The sequence below is a fragment of the Gymnoscopelus microlampas genome, assembly GCF_963454915.1.
Source record: "Gymnoscopelus microlampas genome assembly, chromosome: 24".
Lineage (NCBI taxonomy): Eukaryota > Metazoa > Chordata > Actinopteri > Myctophiformes > Myctophidae > Gymnoscopelus > Gymnoscopelus microlampas.
Window position 1 is genome coordinate 17,814,202 of NC_139961.1, and position 19,354 is coordinate 17,833,555.

Sequence of the window (19,354 nt, forward strand, 5' to 3'; positions counted from 1 at the left end):
ACTTTTATTATTTACTTTTTCACATTTTGCAAACAACTGCCAATGTCAAACTGCAAAACATACATACATACACAATAAATATATATATATATGGTGTGTGGCTGAAGCTTGCATTTCATTTCCTTTATTATGGTCTGAATATAACTTTTTACAACCATGTTACAGTGTGATGTAGTAGCCTAATGCAGGTGTAAAGCCCATTGTGTTTGTATCGATGTATCGTTGTAGTTTTCAATGCATTTCGGGGGGTTTGACCCCCCAATTTTGTTTCGGCTTTGCCGCCCGCCCAGGATGTGTCCCTTATTTCAATCTCTGGGTGTTGGCAACCTTCACTTGCTCCTATTTTCATGTTATAAAACAGTGGTTCCCAATCTTTTTCATGTAAGGACCCCCAAAATGATATGTATTTGGCCGTGTACCCCCATCTCTAATATTTTGTGCCAGGGACCACCAAATGTTTGTTAAAAAAATATATTTATTCAAAGGTTTGGACACATTTTCAAGATTTTTCAAAAATAGTACATATACAAGCTCCGCCGCACTATGAGCTTGTAGATCTGCTATTTTTGAAAAATCTTGAAAATTTGTGCAAACCTTTGAATAAATATATTTTTTTGAAAAGCCAAAGTAAAAAAGGTTAACATTATTGTGACGCTATATTAACACATTTTGCTGGGAACCCCTGGAACCCGAATCATTTGATATGGTTAGGAATACAAATCAATTTGTACACTGTCAGGGTTATGGGGGTCCGTGGCCTTAGTGCATACCAACTGGGGTTCCTTGAACTTGGAAGTTTGAGAACCACTGGTGTGAATAATTTACTGTATTGCCTCTGTCAGGCCTGTTGTGTTTGTGGTCTGTGTAGTTTTTCATGTCAAGGACCCCCAACTTAATATGTATGTTGTGCCAGTATAAGATTTGGCTTGTTAAAATGTTTCAACAATATATATATATTTTTGAAGATTTGGGGGGAAATCGCAGATGTACAATCTCACGTGTCAACATGTTGTGGGCTTGTAGATTGGCTATTTATAAATAGCTGATGTGTATAGGGTTAAAGTGGTTACACAGATTTTGATGCTATATTTACTCATTTGGCTGGGGACCCCCTGGAACCCCTCGGAGGGGTCCACGGACCTCACTCTGAGAATTAGGGGTCAAATGTTTGGCATTTTGAAAAAGATTGAATGCACTTAACGTTTAAATGTCCACATGTTAGGGTGGAAGAACTATACTCCTTGCTGAGTGAGTGTTTTACAAGAATAGAGACTCTTTTTGTGTCTTTATGGACTGTGTGTGTGTGTGTGTGTGTGTGTGTGTGTGTGTGTGTGTGTGTGTGCGTGTGCGTGCGTGCGTGCACACGTGTGTGTGTGTGTGTGTGTGTGTGTGTGTGTGTGTGTGTGAGAAGCAGGGTTGGTCTCCAGTGTATATTAATTATTAAACAGATATGTATTCCTTTGGCTTAAAACATCTGATGTGTCAACTTGCACCGTGCATATAAATGTGGTATTTGCATTTTAGCTAATTAGGGTTCAAATACTGTCAGTAGGTGTGTGTGTGTGCGTGCGTCACGGTGCGTGCGTGTGTGTTTCATAAAACAAGAGCCTCATTTAGTTGATGGGTTGAGATTCATTTCAGGGATCTTATAATAAAATGTTGGTGCATTGCGGTCTCGCGCTCTCTCTCTCTCTCTGTGTGTACAACACACAAATGTTTGGGTCTTCTGTGTTTTTTGGGGGGAGGTTGAGATGCTATTTATCATCGGTGTCGAACAAAGAATCTGTTCAACCCTGGTTCTTTTTTTATTGATTCTTCAACTTAGTATAGACACCTCTATTGGTTCTATATACAGTAGCACCATTTGACGAGGTGAGACTTGGCGCCATTAAAACGGGTGCTAGCAGTGGTTTTCAAACCTTTTCTTGTCAAGGACCCGCAAATGAAAAATATTTTTTCTGCAGACCCCCATCTGTAAAGATTTTGTGCCAGGGACACCCAAATGAGAAGTGTTTTGTATTTGTTTGTGTGTATAATCTTACTTTTCTTAATCAATACCTGAATGGGTGCAATAGGCTCTATGCACAGCAGCCATATTATCACTTCCTTCACAGGTGTTACCAATGACACTAATGAAGGCTCTGTTCCATTTAGTGTAGCACAGTGGTTACACACCCGTAAGGAGCCATTTGGAAGCCCATGAGGGTCCCTGGACCCCAACTTTAGACCAACTGGTGTAGCAGAGTGTTTCCATTGAGCCAACATGCACAACATCAGCACCCTGACTCTGTTTGACCAGAATGGAACAGAGCCTTCATTAGTATCATTGGTAACACCTGTGAATTTCTTCATAATATGGCTGCTGTGAATAGAGCATAGTTGAAAGGACACACACACAGAAATATAATTGCCCTCTGCTTGAAAAAAAAAAACACACAAAAAAAACCTGCCAAGCCTGGGGTGATTGATGACAGGCTGGGGGAAATTGATCGGTCAAGTGTGTCTGTTTTTTTTCTGAAATCTGATCTCTCTATCCGTTTCTCTCGCCGCAGTTGATGTCCCATGGATGGGATCGGAGGAGAGAGGAGGGGAGGTGAGGGGTGACGGGACGTGGGTTTACACTCCAACACACAGAGACGTCGGAACTCCACGACCGCCTGACAGAGCGACCACATGCAGGTAGGCCAGTGCTTCCACCATGGTGTGCCGACACACACTGGTGTCCTGCAAGACCAGTCTAGGTGTGCCAGCACCAGTGGTGGAAAGTAACTGAGTACATTTACTCAAGTACTGTACTTAAGTACAATTTTGAGGTACTTTTACTTTACTGGAGTATTTCCCACAATTTCAGACAAATATTGTACTTTTTACTCCACTACAATTATTTGAAAACTTTAGTCACTAGTTACTTTGTAAATTAGAATTATACATACATTAACCACTTCAGCCCTATTTAAACTTTGGCTATTTGAAAATAGCCGATCTACAATCTCACAATGCGTCACTATGCGATTCATTGTGAGATTGTGAGATTGTAGATTTAGACTATCTTCAAAAGATTTGAAACTCAAATGGGACATTCTGTATAGTGAGTACTTTTACTTTTAGTACTTGCTGTAAGTATATTTTGACGCCAATACTTTTGTACTTTTACTCAAGTGAATTTTTAATACCAGACTTTTACTTATAACTGAGTATTTCTACATGGTGGTATTGATACTTTTACTTAAGTAAAACATGTGAGTATTTCTTCCATCACTGGGCCAGAACCAGAATCGAATACTTTATTGATTGATTGATTGATTGATTGATTGATTGCTTGAATACTTTATGAACAGTTTGCAAAGACAAGCACAGGGAAGTACAGTTCAATACAAGGTCTGTTTACAGGATTTAAAACCCAAGAAAGCACTATGGCCTGTTTCCATTGGGGTCCTTTGTACTCAATTCATCGAAATATTTAATGACAGGCTCACAGCGCGAAAAACTCATGGGGACTTGTTTCCATTGTGGTCCTATGTATTCAATTCATAAACATAAGATGCAAAATTAACACAATAATACATGTCATCAACATCACAGGTTTACAGATGTAAAGGAGTGGGTGACATGCTTTGTTTTTTTCTTTTGTGAGTGCTGTAGTATTTGTGAGGAGGGAGGTAGAGTGAGAGTAAAGGGAAAGAGGCAGAAACAGTGAAATAAATAAAACAAATCATTGCTGTCAGGTGGAAACCTTGTCCGAAACCATTCCTTTTTATTATTATTTTGAAAACATTTTAGAAATAGTGAAAATAGCCGTCCTACAAGCTCAAAACGTGTCGTGATGCAGCGCGTTTTGAGCTTGTAGATCTGCTATCTTCATTACTTTTGTGTGACACTCTTGTATGGGGAAGTAGGGCATTAGTTTCCAAAAAAAAAAACAAGAAGACAACAGCGCTCACTCACAGAGGCACATTTTATACTATTAAAACACCTGTGGGTCAGTTCACACAAAGTGGCTTTAACTAATATCATTTCATTTATCAAATCCACCATCACTCCCGGACAGCTATAAAAACAAGCCAATAAAATAATAAACTCTTCTCTTATTTGTTATACAAGCAAAATTATCTCTCTCTCTCTCCGGGTAGTTGGCTGGTGGTGGGGGTCGTCTTTTTTTTCCCTGCCCGCTGCACTGAAAGTGTAATAACTGTTTAGGGATACAATCCATCAACTGCCGTCCCGTGTCACTGCGACAGGGAGGAACAGTTGATCTATCTCCCCGGGTCATCATTTCAGTCGTATATTGGATGACAAATAATTGGCCATTCATCAATAACAATAGATGAAAGCTGAAATGATGTATGGGCATTTTCTTAGGCCTGCTAATGTAGTAAAGATGGAGCCAGCGGGTCAGTCAAGCAGAGAGAGAGAGAGAGAGAGAGAGAGAGAGAGAGAGAGAGAGAGAGAGAGAGAGAGAGAGAGAGAGAGAGAGAGAGAGAGAGAGAGAGAGAGAGAGAGAGAGAGAGAGAGAGAGAGAGAGAGAGAGAGAGAGAGAGAGAGAGAGAGAGAGAGAGAGAGAGAGAGAGAGAGAGAGAGAGAGAGAGAGAGAGAGAGAGAGCGCACAGAACGATGGAGGGAGAGAGAGAGAGAGCACAGAATGATGGGGAGAGAGAGAGAGAGCAGAAAGGAAATGGAGAGGGTGGAAAGGAAGAGGGGAAGAATGGATAGTAGAGAGGATAAGGAGAGAGATATGTGAAATTGGAGAAAGATGGAGAGAGGCAAGGATTTATTGGGGAGAGAGAGAGACAGAGAGGAGGTAAAGTCGTTATCAGCTGTGTTTTTATTTGGTTTCAATGGAACACAATGCCTCTGGTCAGATGAATCCTGGGTAATTAGTGGAGCCACGAAGCGATTACACACCTATTATGCTGACTTCAAATCAATATAACGATTATTTCAAACTTTTTGCCACAATTTTGATTAATGAACGATAATGAAACAAAGAGAATAATGAAAATAACACATCCAAAGCCCACAGCACATCACCGTGAGCTTGTAAATCAGGCTATTTTTGAAACCTTTTACAGGCCACCATTGTACAACAACGTATAATACAGGGCTTAAAGGGATAGTTCAGACTCTTTGTGTCTCCTACCGGAACCGCTGCCGGTCATCAAATTATTGGCTTAGGAATGCGACAAAAACAAAACAATGTCCATGAATTCAAGTCTCCATGGGGTGACTAATCGATAGAAAAAGGTCATTTTGGTTGTGAACTATCCATTTAAGTGGTCAATCAGGCTAATTGTCAATTATAAAAAGTACATAAAAATATTTGTTCTAAAAATTGGTTTTGACATGTGTTCGGTTAATTGCTCTCACATAACCTTTTATAATGTTACTCTCTCTCTCTTTATCTCTCTCTCTCTTTCTTTCTTTCTTTCTTTCTTTCTTTCTTTCTTTCTTTCTTTCTTTCTTTCTCTCCCACTCATTCACACAGTTACAACATGACATAGGCCGAGTCTCACAGAGTAATATAATGTTACCGTCGGGTGGAAAACTTGTATGTCCAAAATTGTTCCTTTTTTAAAATAGAGCACCACAAATCACGTTGTGAGCTTGTAGGTCTGCTATTTCCCCAACTTGTGTGAGACACTCTTGTATGATGGAGCAGAATATTCATTTTAAGAAAAACAGAAACATGGAGACACAAGGTTTCTGGCAGTGACGTCATCCTTTACGGTGGCAGTATATATCCCTGGCTGTAAGATCTCTTTTAGTTATTAAGTGTGTGATGTTTCATTGAGTGCCTATCAGTCCATGATGGATGTGCTGCACACTGCTCTATTGATCCGCGCGCACACGCACGCGCGCACACACACACACACACACACACACACACACACACACACACACACACACACACACACACACACACACACACACACACACACACACACACACACACACACACACACACACACACACACACACACACACACACAGGAACTGATCCCTACCACATGTAAGCCGTCTCAATCCCCCTTCTCTCTCTCTCTATACTTTCTCTCTCTCTCTCTCTCTCTCTCTCTCTCTCTCTCTCTCTCTCTCTCTCTCTCTCTCTCTGCAGACAGAAGCCTGTATGTCTTGTGTTATCAGGAGTTATTTGTCTTCAGGTGTGTTGTGGTAGCAGCCAGCCTGTACATTCCACACACTGTGTCTTCGCTGAGCACTGGGGAGGTAATGGATTCAATGAAATGTGTGACATTTCAGTGAGATCGGAGCTGTGGGGGGGGGGGGCAGAATGTGTGGGCGGGCTCATCTCTCGACCAAACACTATATCATTGTTTCTCAAACTCTTTTATTTTATTTTTATATCAAGGACCCCCAGATTTTGGTTTGCCATTAGGCCACAGATCCCCATAACTCTTGAGAGTGTACAAATGAAGCCATTTGGTTAGGATATACAACCGGCAGTACTAGAGGTCCTGGTAGGATATAAAACCTCCAGTACTAGAGGTCCTGGTAGGATATAAAACCTCCAGTACTAGAGGTCCTGGTAGGATATAAAACCACCAGTACTAGAGGTCCTGGTAGGATATAAAACCTCCAGTACTAGAGGTCCTGGTAGGATATAAAACCACCAGTACTAGAGGTCCTGGTAGGATATAAAACCAGCAGTATACTAGAGGTCCTGGTAGGATATAAAACCACCAGTACTAGAGGTCCTGGTAGGATATAAAACCAGCAGTATACTAGAGGTCCTGGTAGGATATAAAACCACCAGTACTAGAGGTCCTGGTAGGATATAAAACTAGCAGTTCTAGAGGTACTAGTATAGGATATAAAACTAGCAGTTCTGGAGGTCCTGGTAGGATATAAAACCGGCAGTACTAGAGGTCCTGGTAGGATATAAAACCGGCAGTACTAGAGGTCCTGGTAGGATATAAAACCGGCAGTACTAGAGGTCCTGGTAGGATATAAAACTGTCAGTACTAGAGGTCCTAGTAGGATCGAAAACTAGCAGTTCTAGAGGTCCTGGTAGGTTAGAAAACCAGCAGTACTAGAGGTCCTGGTAGGATATAAAACCGGCAGTACTAGAGGTCCTGGTAGGATATAAAACCACCGGTACTAGAGGTCCTGGTAGGATATAAAACTAGCAGTACTAGAGGTCCTGGTAGTTTAGAAAACCAGCAATTCTAGAGCAGTACTATGTTGAAAGACTGTTGTTTCCAAGTTAATGTCGTGTCTCAATTGGCCTCCTGCCCCTCGTCCATCTTAACACTCGTATTTGTCACTGTCACGACGGGGGCACTGTGGTTATCAGCAGGTGTTAATCACACACCCTGCTTGTTCTGCTTTCTTTATCACTCTGTCACTCTCTTGTTCACTTTTCATTCACTCTTTCACACACGTGCGCGCACACACACACACACACACACACACACACACACACACACACACACACACACACACACACACACACACACACACACACACGACCCCATATCTCTCTCTGCTAAATTTCCTTTCTTGTTCTCCCCCCATCCCTTGCTCTCTTTTCCATCTCTGTCAACTCTCTGCCGCCCTTCATTTATTGAAGGGTCTCTCTCTCTCTCTCTCTCTCTCTCTCGTTCTCTCGTTCTCTCGTTCATTCAGTGAATGGATAGCTTCAGTCAGTGCATGTTGTCGTCTCCGGAGTAGGTGCTGCCACACTCACTCAGTCACTCAGACACATTGCATTCTGGGTAAGCAGTGTTTACCCAGAATGCACTTTGTGAGCGCAGAGCTCAGAAACCTGCAGTTAGAAGACTGTTTGCTCTCATAGGGCGAGATTCTATTCTCAAGGGAAGTAACCTGATAAAATAAAGCTTTTGTTTTCCATGAGCGGTTTGATCTTTTTTAAATGTTCTCTCTCTTAGTCCTAATATTTATTTAGTCCTGTTACCTTGCCCTATACCTTTTGAGGCGCCGCGGATGCGTTGTAGGCTTGTAGATCGGCAATATCGTCAGCATAGACATACAGGCATAGAAAGCGAAGCTTGACAGGACAAATATGTACTATATATCTATACCGGTTCACTTGCACTGAAGGGTGAACTGCTTATGTGCAACATTTAATATGGCGAGTCAATGGTAAAGATCTGTGCGCCCAGAGAAGTAAGTTTATACAACGTAGAACGTTTTTTTATCTACATTTTATGGCAGATTATACATTTTACACACTATAGTCATTAACTAAAGAGAATATATTTTAATGTTATATTTATTCAAGGAAGATCTAGGTTTGGGAGAGGTGGTGCGCACTAGCGCCCTCTATTGACGGACCGCCACTCATGTCCTATGGTGCGGTGGTTCTCAAAGTGGGGTCCAGGGACCCCCAGGGTTCCTTGAGGGGGTCCAAATACTATGTGTAACTCTGTCTGTGACTCTGAGAGTCATGGAAGTCATTGAAAAAGAAATGTTTGAGAACCACTGTCCTCTTCTTCCCTCATCTTCCTCTAGTCTCCATTCCTCTCTCATAGACTCAAGGGTATTTCCTCTCAGTATCAAAGTCTGCTCTCTACTGCTTCTCCGACTTAGTACATTATACCCTCTCTCTCTCTCTCTCTCTCTCTCTGTGTCTCTCTCTCCCTCATTCTCCCCTCCATCCCCTCTCTCTACCTCTCATTTCTCCTCTCTCTTTCTCTCTCTGCCCCGTGAATAATTAATGTAATTTCCCACCTTGGCTGTGATGAATGTATGCCCTGCTCCCCTCTCGTGCCCTTCTCCCCTAGCCGGCCTAATTAAAGAAAACACTCCATGATTGCCTATTTTTCCTGGAGCGTGGCAACCTATTATTCTGCCTAGCACCTGATTAGGGGACTTATTATGCTTAAATTTAGATTGATCTAACCGGGCAGTCTAATAAAAGAGTACTTGGGCTTTGATTTAGGAGGAGAAATGGCAAGTTTTCTATTTTTTTTTCCCTCCTTTTTTTCCCCCTCTTCCGTGTCGGAGCCACTCACTGTGTGTAATTGTTATTACTGGGTCGTGATATGCGAGACATGGCGCGGGTTTGTTAGGAGGGATATGGGGAGGGGTGGGGGTGCGGTGAGAGAGAGAGAGTGAGAGAGAGAGAGAGTTCTGGAAATTGAATTAGAAAATGAGAGGGTCAGGACAACAGGTGACATTTTGGTACGGACTCGCCACAATAGAGCTGTCAGAGAGAGAGTGTGTGTGTGTGTGTGTGTGGATTTATCCCCAATGATAAATCACATCCATCACCATCCCCCCCCACCCCACCCCCCCTTTTGCCGTTGAAAGTGACATATTTCTGTCAAAGAAAGATTAATCTCTCCATCCGCGGCGACATAATCATCGCTAAGAATCGGGCGGGGGAAAAAAGAAAAGAGCAAAAAAAAAAGAAAAGACGCGGCGGGCAAATTGAGTTGTGTCTGGTGATGCGACGCGCGGCACACTGATGTAAACGTCTCTAATAGGAGGGGAGGATGGAAGGATGAAGACTGCATTCTACAATGTTGATTAACCCATTTGGACCGGGAAAGAATCGGGGTCATTTTTACATTTCTTTGGCTATTCAAAAATAGCAGATATAGACGCTCATAGCGCTAAGAGCTTGTAGATCTGCTATTTTTTGAAAAATCGTGAAAATGTTTGCAAACCTTTGAATATATGTATATATTTTTTAAAGCAAACATTTGTAACTCAAATCTTTGCTTCTGAGAATTCTACAAGTGTCTTCTAAATCCTAACAGTTTTCTGAAAAGCGTACGTCGCTATATGAGTGGTTGTCAAACTTTTCCATGTCAAGGACCACCCAAAATTACTTGTATTTTGGCCGCGGACCCCCATCTCAAAATATGTTGTTCCAGGGATCCCCAGAAGCACAGTTAGAAATGTTCGTTGTAAAACATAATATTCTAAGTTTCCACGATAATAAAAAAAAAGCAGATCTACAAGCTCATAGCGCGGCACTTGGTGCCTCACTATGAGCTTGTACATCTGCTATTTTTGAATAGCCAAATAAATCTTAAAATGACACGTTCCCGGTCTTAATGGGTTAACACCAGCCCCCGTAATGTACCAGCTAACCGCTCAAAAACGCTAATTGACAGTGAGCAATTGAAAATGCTAATTGGCTGTAGATGGTTATGGATGCGTCGCCCCGCTTCTCCGGGTCAAAGGCTTCATATTAACCACATGAACCCCTATGGCGTCTCTATTCTTGGGGCAAACATTTGGCGAAAATAGTTCATCCGCGAGCTCACAAGATGTTTAGTGTAGAAGGGGGAAAAAGGAGGGTGCCTAGTATAGAGCCCTGGGTGACTCTGGTCAAATACGTATATAGGGTTTAAGTGGTTAAATCTGCAATTCCCTAAGCTTGGGGTCCTCGCCAGGATTGAAACCTGCCAACATATCTACTGCTGCTGATCTGAGACAGAATAGGCTCTATTCACAGCAGCCATATTATGAAGACATTCACAGGTGTTACCAATGATACTAATGAAGGCTCTGTTCCATTCTGGTCAAACAGAGTCAGGCTGCTGATATTGTGCTTGTTGGCCCACTGGAAACACTCTGTTACACCAGTGGGTCTACAGTTGGGGTCCAGGGACCCTCATGGGCTTCCAAATGGCCCCTTGCAGGTGTGTAACTCTGAGAGTGTACAAATGGAACCAAATGGACCCGTAAGGGTCCATTTTTACGGGTCCATTTGGTTCCATTTGTACACTCTCAGAGTTATGGGGGTCGTGGAAACCACTGTGCTACACTAAATTGAACAGAGCCTTCATTAGTATCATTAGTAACACCTGTGAAGGAAGTGATAATATGGCTGCTGTGCATAGAGCCTATTTTCCTGCTCGGGCCAGGGGAGATGTTGGGCTTATGAGCTTCAGACATTACTACTTGTAGGGAATAGGGAGAGGGAGACCACCTCCAACCACTGCACATGTACTACTGTAGTTATGTTGTATTAACATACTCTACCGTACATGTATACTAGTTGTGACCATGAGTCATGGTCACAATATAACATAATAAGTCTATGGTCCATGACTTATTAGTGCACATAGGGATAGGATGAGGATCAGTGAGATGGACATTGCATGTGTTTGGTTGATAGTCTTCCAAATGAACAAAAATAAGTCCCACTCCTCAGACCTGAATTTCAACAGCCACATTAAAACAATTACAAAGTCAGCCTACAAAATAAAGTATGTAAGTAAGGTATAAAGCACCTTTCGAAACAATGTTACAAAGTGCTGTACTATGGAACACAATATAAACAAGATTAAAACAAGTTAAAAAACAGGGTATAATAACACAATAGAGTTATAATACAATACAACAAGGATTAAAGCAAAACATTGACCTGTACAAGTGAGTCAGGTAAAAATGTCATGGGACAAAATGCTTACGAAACAAATGTGTTTTTAACACGCTCGATATTTTAAAATCGTCGACTGACTCAGCATTTTTTATAGCTAAAGGATTAAAAGACTTAATCTATGTCTCTGCAGGATCTGGAAAAGCTGGTCCATGCATTAATCTTCAGTAGACTTGACTACTGTAACAATCAATCAATCCAAGACATCTCTCATCTGCGACAAGTCTGTTTTCTGAACCCTGTGTGTGTGTGTGTGTGTGTGTGTGTGTGTGTGTGTGTGTGTGTGTGTGTGTGTGTGTGTGTGTGTGTGTGTGTGTGTGTGTGTGTGTGTGTGTGTGTGTGTGTGTGTGTGTGTGTGTGTGTGTGTGTGTGTGTGTGTGTGTGCGCGTGCAAAAGTTCAGAGTTACAGACCATGGATCATAGCATTTTATAATATAATACGTTACGCTCAGTTTACCTTCAGTATGTTGAATATACTCATAATAAATCCTCTATATGTGTCACATAACAAAGCATGGATTTAATGTCATCCAGCAACTTAAAAAGCATAATTTAGAATCAAGTATCGGACCTGAAGTATGGTTGCTTTCTGCAGTGGTGGAAAGTAACTAAGTACATTTATTCAAGTACTCTAGCCTACTTAAAGAGATATTTCACCAACATCTCTAAGTACTTATTGTTTTATTTTATTTTGTTATTTTTGTTTTATTTTGTAATTGTCTGTACTTTATACTTCTACTGGAATATTGTACTTTTTACTCCACTCTAGTTATTTGTCAGCTTTATAGTTACTACAGTAGTTACTTTTCAGATGATAATTAACCAATGAAGACCTGCTTTATACATCGGCGATTCGCAAATAGCTGATCTAAAAGCGCGTCACATCCTGACACGTTGTGAGCTTGTAGATCTGCTATTTCAAAAAGATTTTGAAAATGTTTGAACAATGCCAGTATTTTTACGTTGGTACTTTAAGTATATTTTGAAACCAATACTTTTGTACCTTTACTCAAGTAAAATTCAGAATACATGCCTTTTACTTCCAACAGTATTTTTATACTGTGGTATTACTTATTTTTACCAAAAATCAGAGTACCTCTCCCACCACTGGCTTTCTGAGACCTTTAACTGCCCGTGTGGAATGATGGCGCGCTCCGCCCATGCCCTTGCTCAAACCTCGTTAGCATAATTGCACAAAGTGATGTGCCCGCCGCTGCATTTTGATAAATGACACGATTAGCGGTTCAAATGAAGAGAGTGACTCGAGCCATGCAGGCAGATCAACCCCACCACAGGGCAAATGGAGTCTGTCTCTCGTGTCGGGAGTCAGAGCAGAGTAGCATGTCTGTCTGATGTGGGTTCACCATGTCGAATGGAAACCTTGCAACTCCATATTTCATGTTTTCATGTTTACTCCACTCCCCCCCTCCCATAACAACGCTCTCTTTCATACTTAACCTGTTTAATACTGGGAAAAGAATAGATCTGCTTTTTTTTTTTTTATTGGACAATTTGTGCAAATCTTTAATCTAAGCTCTATGAGCTTGTATATCTGCTATTTTTGAATAGCCCAAAGAAATCTTAAAATGACACGGATCCCTTCCCGGTCTTAATGGGTTGAACATATGACAGTGTCCGCAATTTTTTTTAATGATTTTTGCTATTCATGTAACATAATATTGAGCTTTTTTATTTTAAATGTGGGAAAATGTTTGGCAATAATGACGTAAAGAGGTTGTGTTTCTGTGGGTTTTATAAATATTTAACCAGTGAAAAGTATTTACAAGAGCTTTTGGCAAAATAACAGCTACATTCGATTCATTGGAACACAGGCTCTTTTTTTTGTCCCATTTTCTGAAAAGTAATAGTTTTGGACATAGAAGGTTTCCACCCTTACCGCAACGATAAAGAACACACTGCTCACTGTCAACCTGAAAAATGGACATAGAGTACTAGTACTGTATGGATGGAATGATGGATGGGTTGGTAGATTGATGGACCGATTGACTACAAATGTATTCCGTCTTTTATGTGGAACTGTCTCCCCAGATTCACTGTGTGCAGAGCAGTCATTTGAATGGTCGTGTCATTCTAGGCAGCGGCGGAAGAGTCTCTCGGATTTATTTTCTATTTATTTATTATTACTTAACCCATTAAGGCCTGAGGTTCCTGCCCATTCTACAAAATGTCTTCTAAATCCTAAAAACTATGTTCCTATATCAGTGGTTCTCAAACTTTTTTAAGTCAAGGACCCCAAGAATTATATGTAGTTGGCCACGGACCCCCATCTCAAAATATTTTGTTCCAGGGACACCCCCAGAAGGAAAAATTTGAGTTAAAAAAGTTTGCTTAAAAAAATGTATATAGGCCTATATTCAAAGATTTTTCACGATTTTTCAAAAATAGCAGATCTACAAGCTCTTTGCACGGCACTCTGTGCCAAGCTATGAGCTTGTATATGTGCTATTTTTGAATAGCCAAAGTATAATATAATGGTTTAAGTGGTTACACAGATGGTTAAGTAAATACCACAATGTAAAAAAAAACAGTCCTTCATTCAAAACTGTTCTTAAAAGGTAAGGTGTAACAAGTATTGACAGAGAAATATACTTGCAATACCAAATGTAAAAAATAGTCATTATGCAGAATAAAGGATCATTTATGATATATCAATGCATGTTTTGTTAATCTAAATCTCTAAAGTAACTGTGCCCGGTTACTTTGTGTCCGGGTACACTCGCCCCTTGACCACAAGGTCATGGGTTCGAACCCGGACACCGCCAACTCAGCGTATGAGTAGCACGTCTTGGGTGTGGCAAGTCGTGTGGTAAATACTGGGTGCTGATGGTAGGTGTTGCGCTCTACAACATGCAATCCATCTCCCAGAGGTCTAGCGCATTGTTAATTGTTGTTGTCTTAATTATGAAGTAACTGATAAATAAGTAACTGTCAAATAATTGTGAAGTAACTGTCAAATAATTGTGGTGGAGTAAAAAAGTTCAAGATCTTCCTATAAGATGAGGTATCACAAAGTGAAGTGAAGTAACGTAAACGTTCTCTGGTTATACAGTACTTGAGTAAATGGTTATACAGTACTTGAGTAAATGTACTTTCCACCACATGTTCTAGTATGGATGAATAGCTTCAGATGGATTGATAAGACAGTTTCTCTCTCAGTGTAGATTAGAGCCAAACACTCTTGATGTGGTCATTTAATGATATCAAGTAATAGACTGAGGAGACATAAAGTATGGATCAATGAATACATAAATGTAGCCTATATATATTGATACTAGACAAATACACCTGATGTATAGGCAGGTAAACAGAATAATGTGTCTGTCAGCTGGATGAATGGCTGTAGCATGCAGTTAGCTCTCATGTGGCACAGTGTAGTGCCTCAGTGAAGTTAAGCTGTCCATGTGATGTCTATAGAATCAGAATCAGAATCAGAATCTATACTGTAGTTAAAACGTATATGTCATATGTCTATTATACTGTAGTTAAAACGTACATATGATATGTCTATATACTGTAGTTATATTGTACATGTGATATGTCTATATACTGTAGTTAAAACGTACATGTGACATGTCTATATACTGTAGTTGAAACGTACATGTGATGTCTATATAGTTAAGATCTGCATGTGGTGTGATGTCTTAAGATGTACATATGGTATGTCTATACAGTGTAGTTAAGATGTAATGTGACATATATGTCTATATACTGTAGTTAAGATGTGCATCGTGTGTGCACAGGTTGTAATAAGCTGCTCGCTGTAGCATTGTGAACGGATGGGAGCTAATGTAGATAGATGATGACAGGACAAATGAACCCATTATCACAGCCAGGTCGGCTTGACGAGTGTGCGTGTGTGTGTGTGTGTGTGTGGGTGGGGGGGGGGGGGGGATACAAAGGGTGAGTTAGGGGTGTAGGTCTGGGGATGCAGGTGCTTGTATGTCTAGTGTGTGAGTGAATTATATTGTTAGCACAGTACCACACCCTCGTTTCACAGTGTGTGCTTGTAGGGAGTGATAAATAATCCATCTTTAATCTTGTAGTGATGTGTGCCCAATAGGTGGTTGATGCTGCAAACTCTGGTCAAATTGTTGAGCTTTCAACTTCATTATTGATTGAGTGCTAATTATTCATGTTCAATTAATGATTGTGTACATAATAGTTTCATTATTTTTGTTTCGTTGATAGTTATGTTTGGAGCCAAAGAGAGAGAGAATGAATATCCTAAAATCAATATCCTACCATAAATGTACAAACCCTTTGTCCGTCCGTCCATCTGTGTGTGCACGTGTCTGTAGTTAATGTATCTCGACTCAACACACCGTATGGGCATAAAAGGACACAGACAGACAGATACAGACATCTCCATGACCATGTATGGCCATAAATAGGAGACAGACAGACAGACGAAGACGAATACAACGGTTACTGTGACTACAGGCACAAGTATTGTATAACTGGGTGAGGCATGCATTTTCACTTGCACTTTCCTCATTACCGACCAAAATAAAGGAGTGAAATAGATGCAGTCAAACTTTTAAAAGGGCATCATCCATGTTTGTTTCTATCATGTTGCTATGGTTACCCAATCAGTCATCATCAGTATGATGTCACGGACCTCCATATTTGAGTGTGTCTGCCACAGAACTCCATATTTGGGCACTCTATATTTGGGCACCCCAACAGTGACACTTATAAAACAAACCACACAGAGAGCAAAGGGCATCGAGGGAGATGGTGGACTCGATTGAGACAAGCTTTTATTATTTGTAGCCCGAGAGGAGCCATTGGAACAGAGATCAAAATAATTCCGACATAAAACTGTATTTGTTTTCACTGATCACCCCTGAGGCGGGCCAGTTCCCACTTAACCATTTGAGAAGTTGTTTTTGACAGTCTGTGAACAGACCAGAAGAGGACATTTAACATTTCAGAGCCGCTGCAACAGAAACAGAATATCCCAACTGTTTTCTGAGATGAGCCCGACAGATCACACTTCAATTGAGATGGACCCGGCCGATCAAACTTCAATTGAGATCTGCCCGACAGAGTCTCTACCAACATCCTTGACAGGATCCACCCAACAGGAGCAGTCAGGGAGTCTTGAACACCAGCAGAGCCAAGACTCAGTTTTCTTCCGTGACGGAATGCGCAGGATAGATTTTGTTCTTTCCTATGTTGATGATAAAGACGGGGAGAAGAAACGAGAGAGGAGGGAAGTGTATGAAGACGACCTAAAGAATAAGTACGGGCTGGAACTGGAGCCTGCTGAAGGCAAATCAAAGTCAGACAATGGGAGGACTTATTTCCTCAAGATCCATGCACCATGGGAGGTGTTGGCCCAAAAGGCAGAAGAGCTGAGGATCAAAGCCCCCTTCAAGGCCAGTGACATCCCCAAAAAACAGGAGATTCCCATGCAGTGGCTCACCATCCTTTTCTGTGTTATAACATGGCTCATCCCCTTGCGTGTGATGAACTGGCTCACCACCCGTGTCCGTCTGCCAGAACACGTCAAGCACCCCGATTCAGACTACTTCACCGCTCCGTTCAGCAAAGGCAAGAGTGACTTCTTCCACATTGTCGACAAGGAGACGTTCTTCCCTCCCTCCACTCGCAACAGAATAGTTTATTACATTCTAGCTCACTGTCCATACTACGAGGACGACCATGTGGATAAAGTGAGGAAGGGAATCAAGAGACTGCTCAGCAACGGAACCTACACTGCTGCCTTCCCTCTGCACGATTGCAGCAGGGACTGGACAAGACACAACGATGTGAAGTGTGAAAGTGAGAGATACAATCTGTACAAGCACTGGGCCAGGATCTCGTGTGCCTTGAAGGAACAGCCTCTCAAACTCATAAGGAAGTATTATGGGGAAAAGATAGGCATTTATTTTGCATGGCTGGGTTTCTACACTAAGATGTTGTCCTTTGCTGCGGTGGTTGGAGTTCTCTGTTTCATCTATGGTCTCCTCACCTATGATGACAACCAGTGGATTAAAGAGATCTGTAGTGAGGACATTGGAGGTAATATTGTCATGTGTCCTCTGTGTGACAAGAAGTGCGGATACTGGATACTCAGTTCAGCATGCAACTCATCCTGGGCATCATGGGTATCACACTTATCCGACAACGGGGGGACAGTATTCTTTGCAATATTCATGGGGATTTGGGTCACTCTATTCCTGGAGTTCTGGAAGCGACGCCAGGCCCATCTGGAGTACGAGTGGGACCTGGTGGACTTTGAGGAGGAGCAGCAAGAGCTGCAACTCCGACCAGAATACGCCTCCAAATTGCAGCAGAGTAGCAAACGCAGACTGAACCTCATCACCCAGGAAGAGGAGCCTTACTTACCTCTAACAAGCAAGTGTGCTGGTATGTGGATGTCCGTAGCCACCGTCCTATTATGGATCTCACTGACCTTGTCGTGCATCATTGGCGTTATTGCGTACCGCTTGGCGGTCTATGCCGCCTTCGCTGGCATCATGAAGGACAGTCCCACCAACAAACTGGAGGTTGTGGGTTCTCTCCTCACCCCACAGATGGCCACTTCCATCACCGCATCCGTTATAAACCTCATCATCATTATGATCCTCGACCTCCTGTACGAGAGAGTGGCTGTCTGGATCACTGACATGGAGATTCCCAAGACCCACTTGGAATATGAGAACAAGTTGACGGTGAAAATGTTCCTGTTCAAGTTTGTCAACTACTACGCGTCCTGTTTCTACCTGGCCTTCTTTAAGGGGAAGTTTGTTGGCTATCCTGGAGACCCTTCCTACATGTTTGGCAAGTACAGCAAGCTGAGGAACGAGGAGTGTGACCCAAGTGGCTGTCTGATTGAACTGTCCACTCTGCTGGCTATAACAATGTTTGGTAAGCAGCTATTTTGCAGCATCTGGGAAGTTCTGCTCCCGTGGTTGAGGAACTGTTGGGTCAGCAGGAAAGCCCGTAAGCACCCAGAGAGACCTAGCCGCTGGGAACAGGATCACAACCTGCAGTGCTTCGGCCAGCTGGGCCTCTTCTACGAATACCTGGAGATGGTGATTCAGTTTGGTTTCATAACTCTGTTTGTGGCGGCTTTCCCACTGGCTCCTCTGCTGGCCCTCATTAACAACATCCTCGAGATTCGTGTGGACGCCTGGAAGTTGACCTCGCAGTTCCGACGGCCCGTAGCACTCAAGGCCCGTAACATCGGAGCCTGGGCGCAGATCCTAAATGGGTTGGCCGTGCTGTCGGTGGTTACCAATGCGTTCATTGTGGCATTCACCTCCGATATGATTCCTCGGTTGGTGTACATGTACGCCTACCAGTCGGAGGGCCAGATTCCATTGAAAGGTTATATCGACAACAGTCTGTCAATCTTTAACATCTCGGAGATCCTGGAGCCGAACCGACCTGATGCTGATGAAAACCCCTCCTGGTTCAACAGCTCTGCCATCACCACCTGCAGATATCGGGACTATCGCTACCCACCTGGCCACGACCAGCAGTACCATCATACCATGCAGTTCTGGCACATCTTGGCCGCCAGACTGGCTTTCATCATCATCATGGTGACCATTGTGTATCTGGTCAAGGTCTTTATGTCCTGGATTATTCCCGACGTTCCCTCCAATGTGAAGGCTCGGATTAAGAGGGAGCGCTACCTGGTCCAAGAACACCTCCTCAACTATGAGGTGTTGGAGAAGATCAAGATCCATTCGGCCAGAATAGAGACAGAAGTATAGAATGGAGGCAGTTGAGAGAGAGAAAATAAATGACATCCTGAAAAGGTCCCGGGCAGATATCTATGAACCATCTGAGCGTTTACCTTTTATCATAGTTTTTGACTAATTCAATTGCAGATCAAGTCACTTGGCTGAGGTTAGAAGACTCAAAACTATTTGTACAAATAATGCAAAATAATGCAAATAATTGTATAACTATGCTCGAATGTCCATTCGCTCTGTTGCGCAC

General features: G+C 42.2%; 1 protein-coding gene across 1 annotated transcript; it reads left to right on the forward strand.

Annotated features, from left to right (window-relative positions):
- Positions 1 to 16,401: 16,401 nt before the first annotated feature.
- LOC311040576 (anoctamin-5-like) lies at positions 16,402 to 19,125 on the forward strand (the record flags this gene model as incomplete). The annotated part of the gene is made up of 1 exon (XM_084050907.1): positions 16,402 to 19,125. One exon carries the CDS (start codon positions 16,402 to 16,404, stop codon positions 19,123 to 19,125), a length of 2,724 nt encoding a protein of 907 aa, XP_083907033.1.
- Between the last annotated feature and the right edge of the window lie 229 nt (positions 19,126 to 19,354).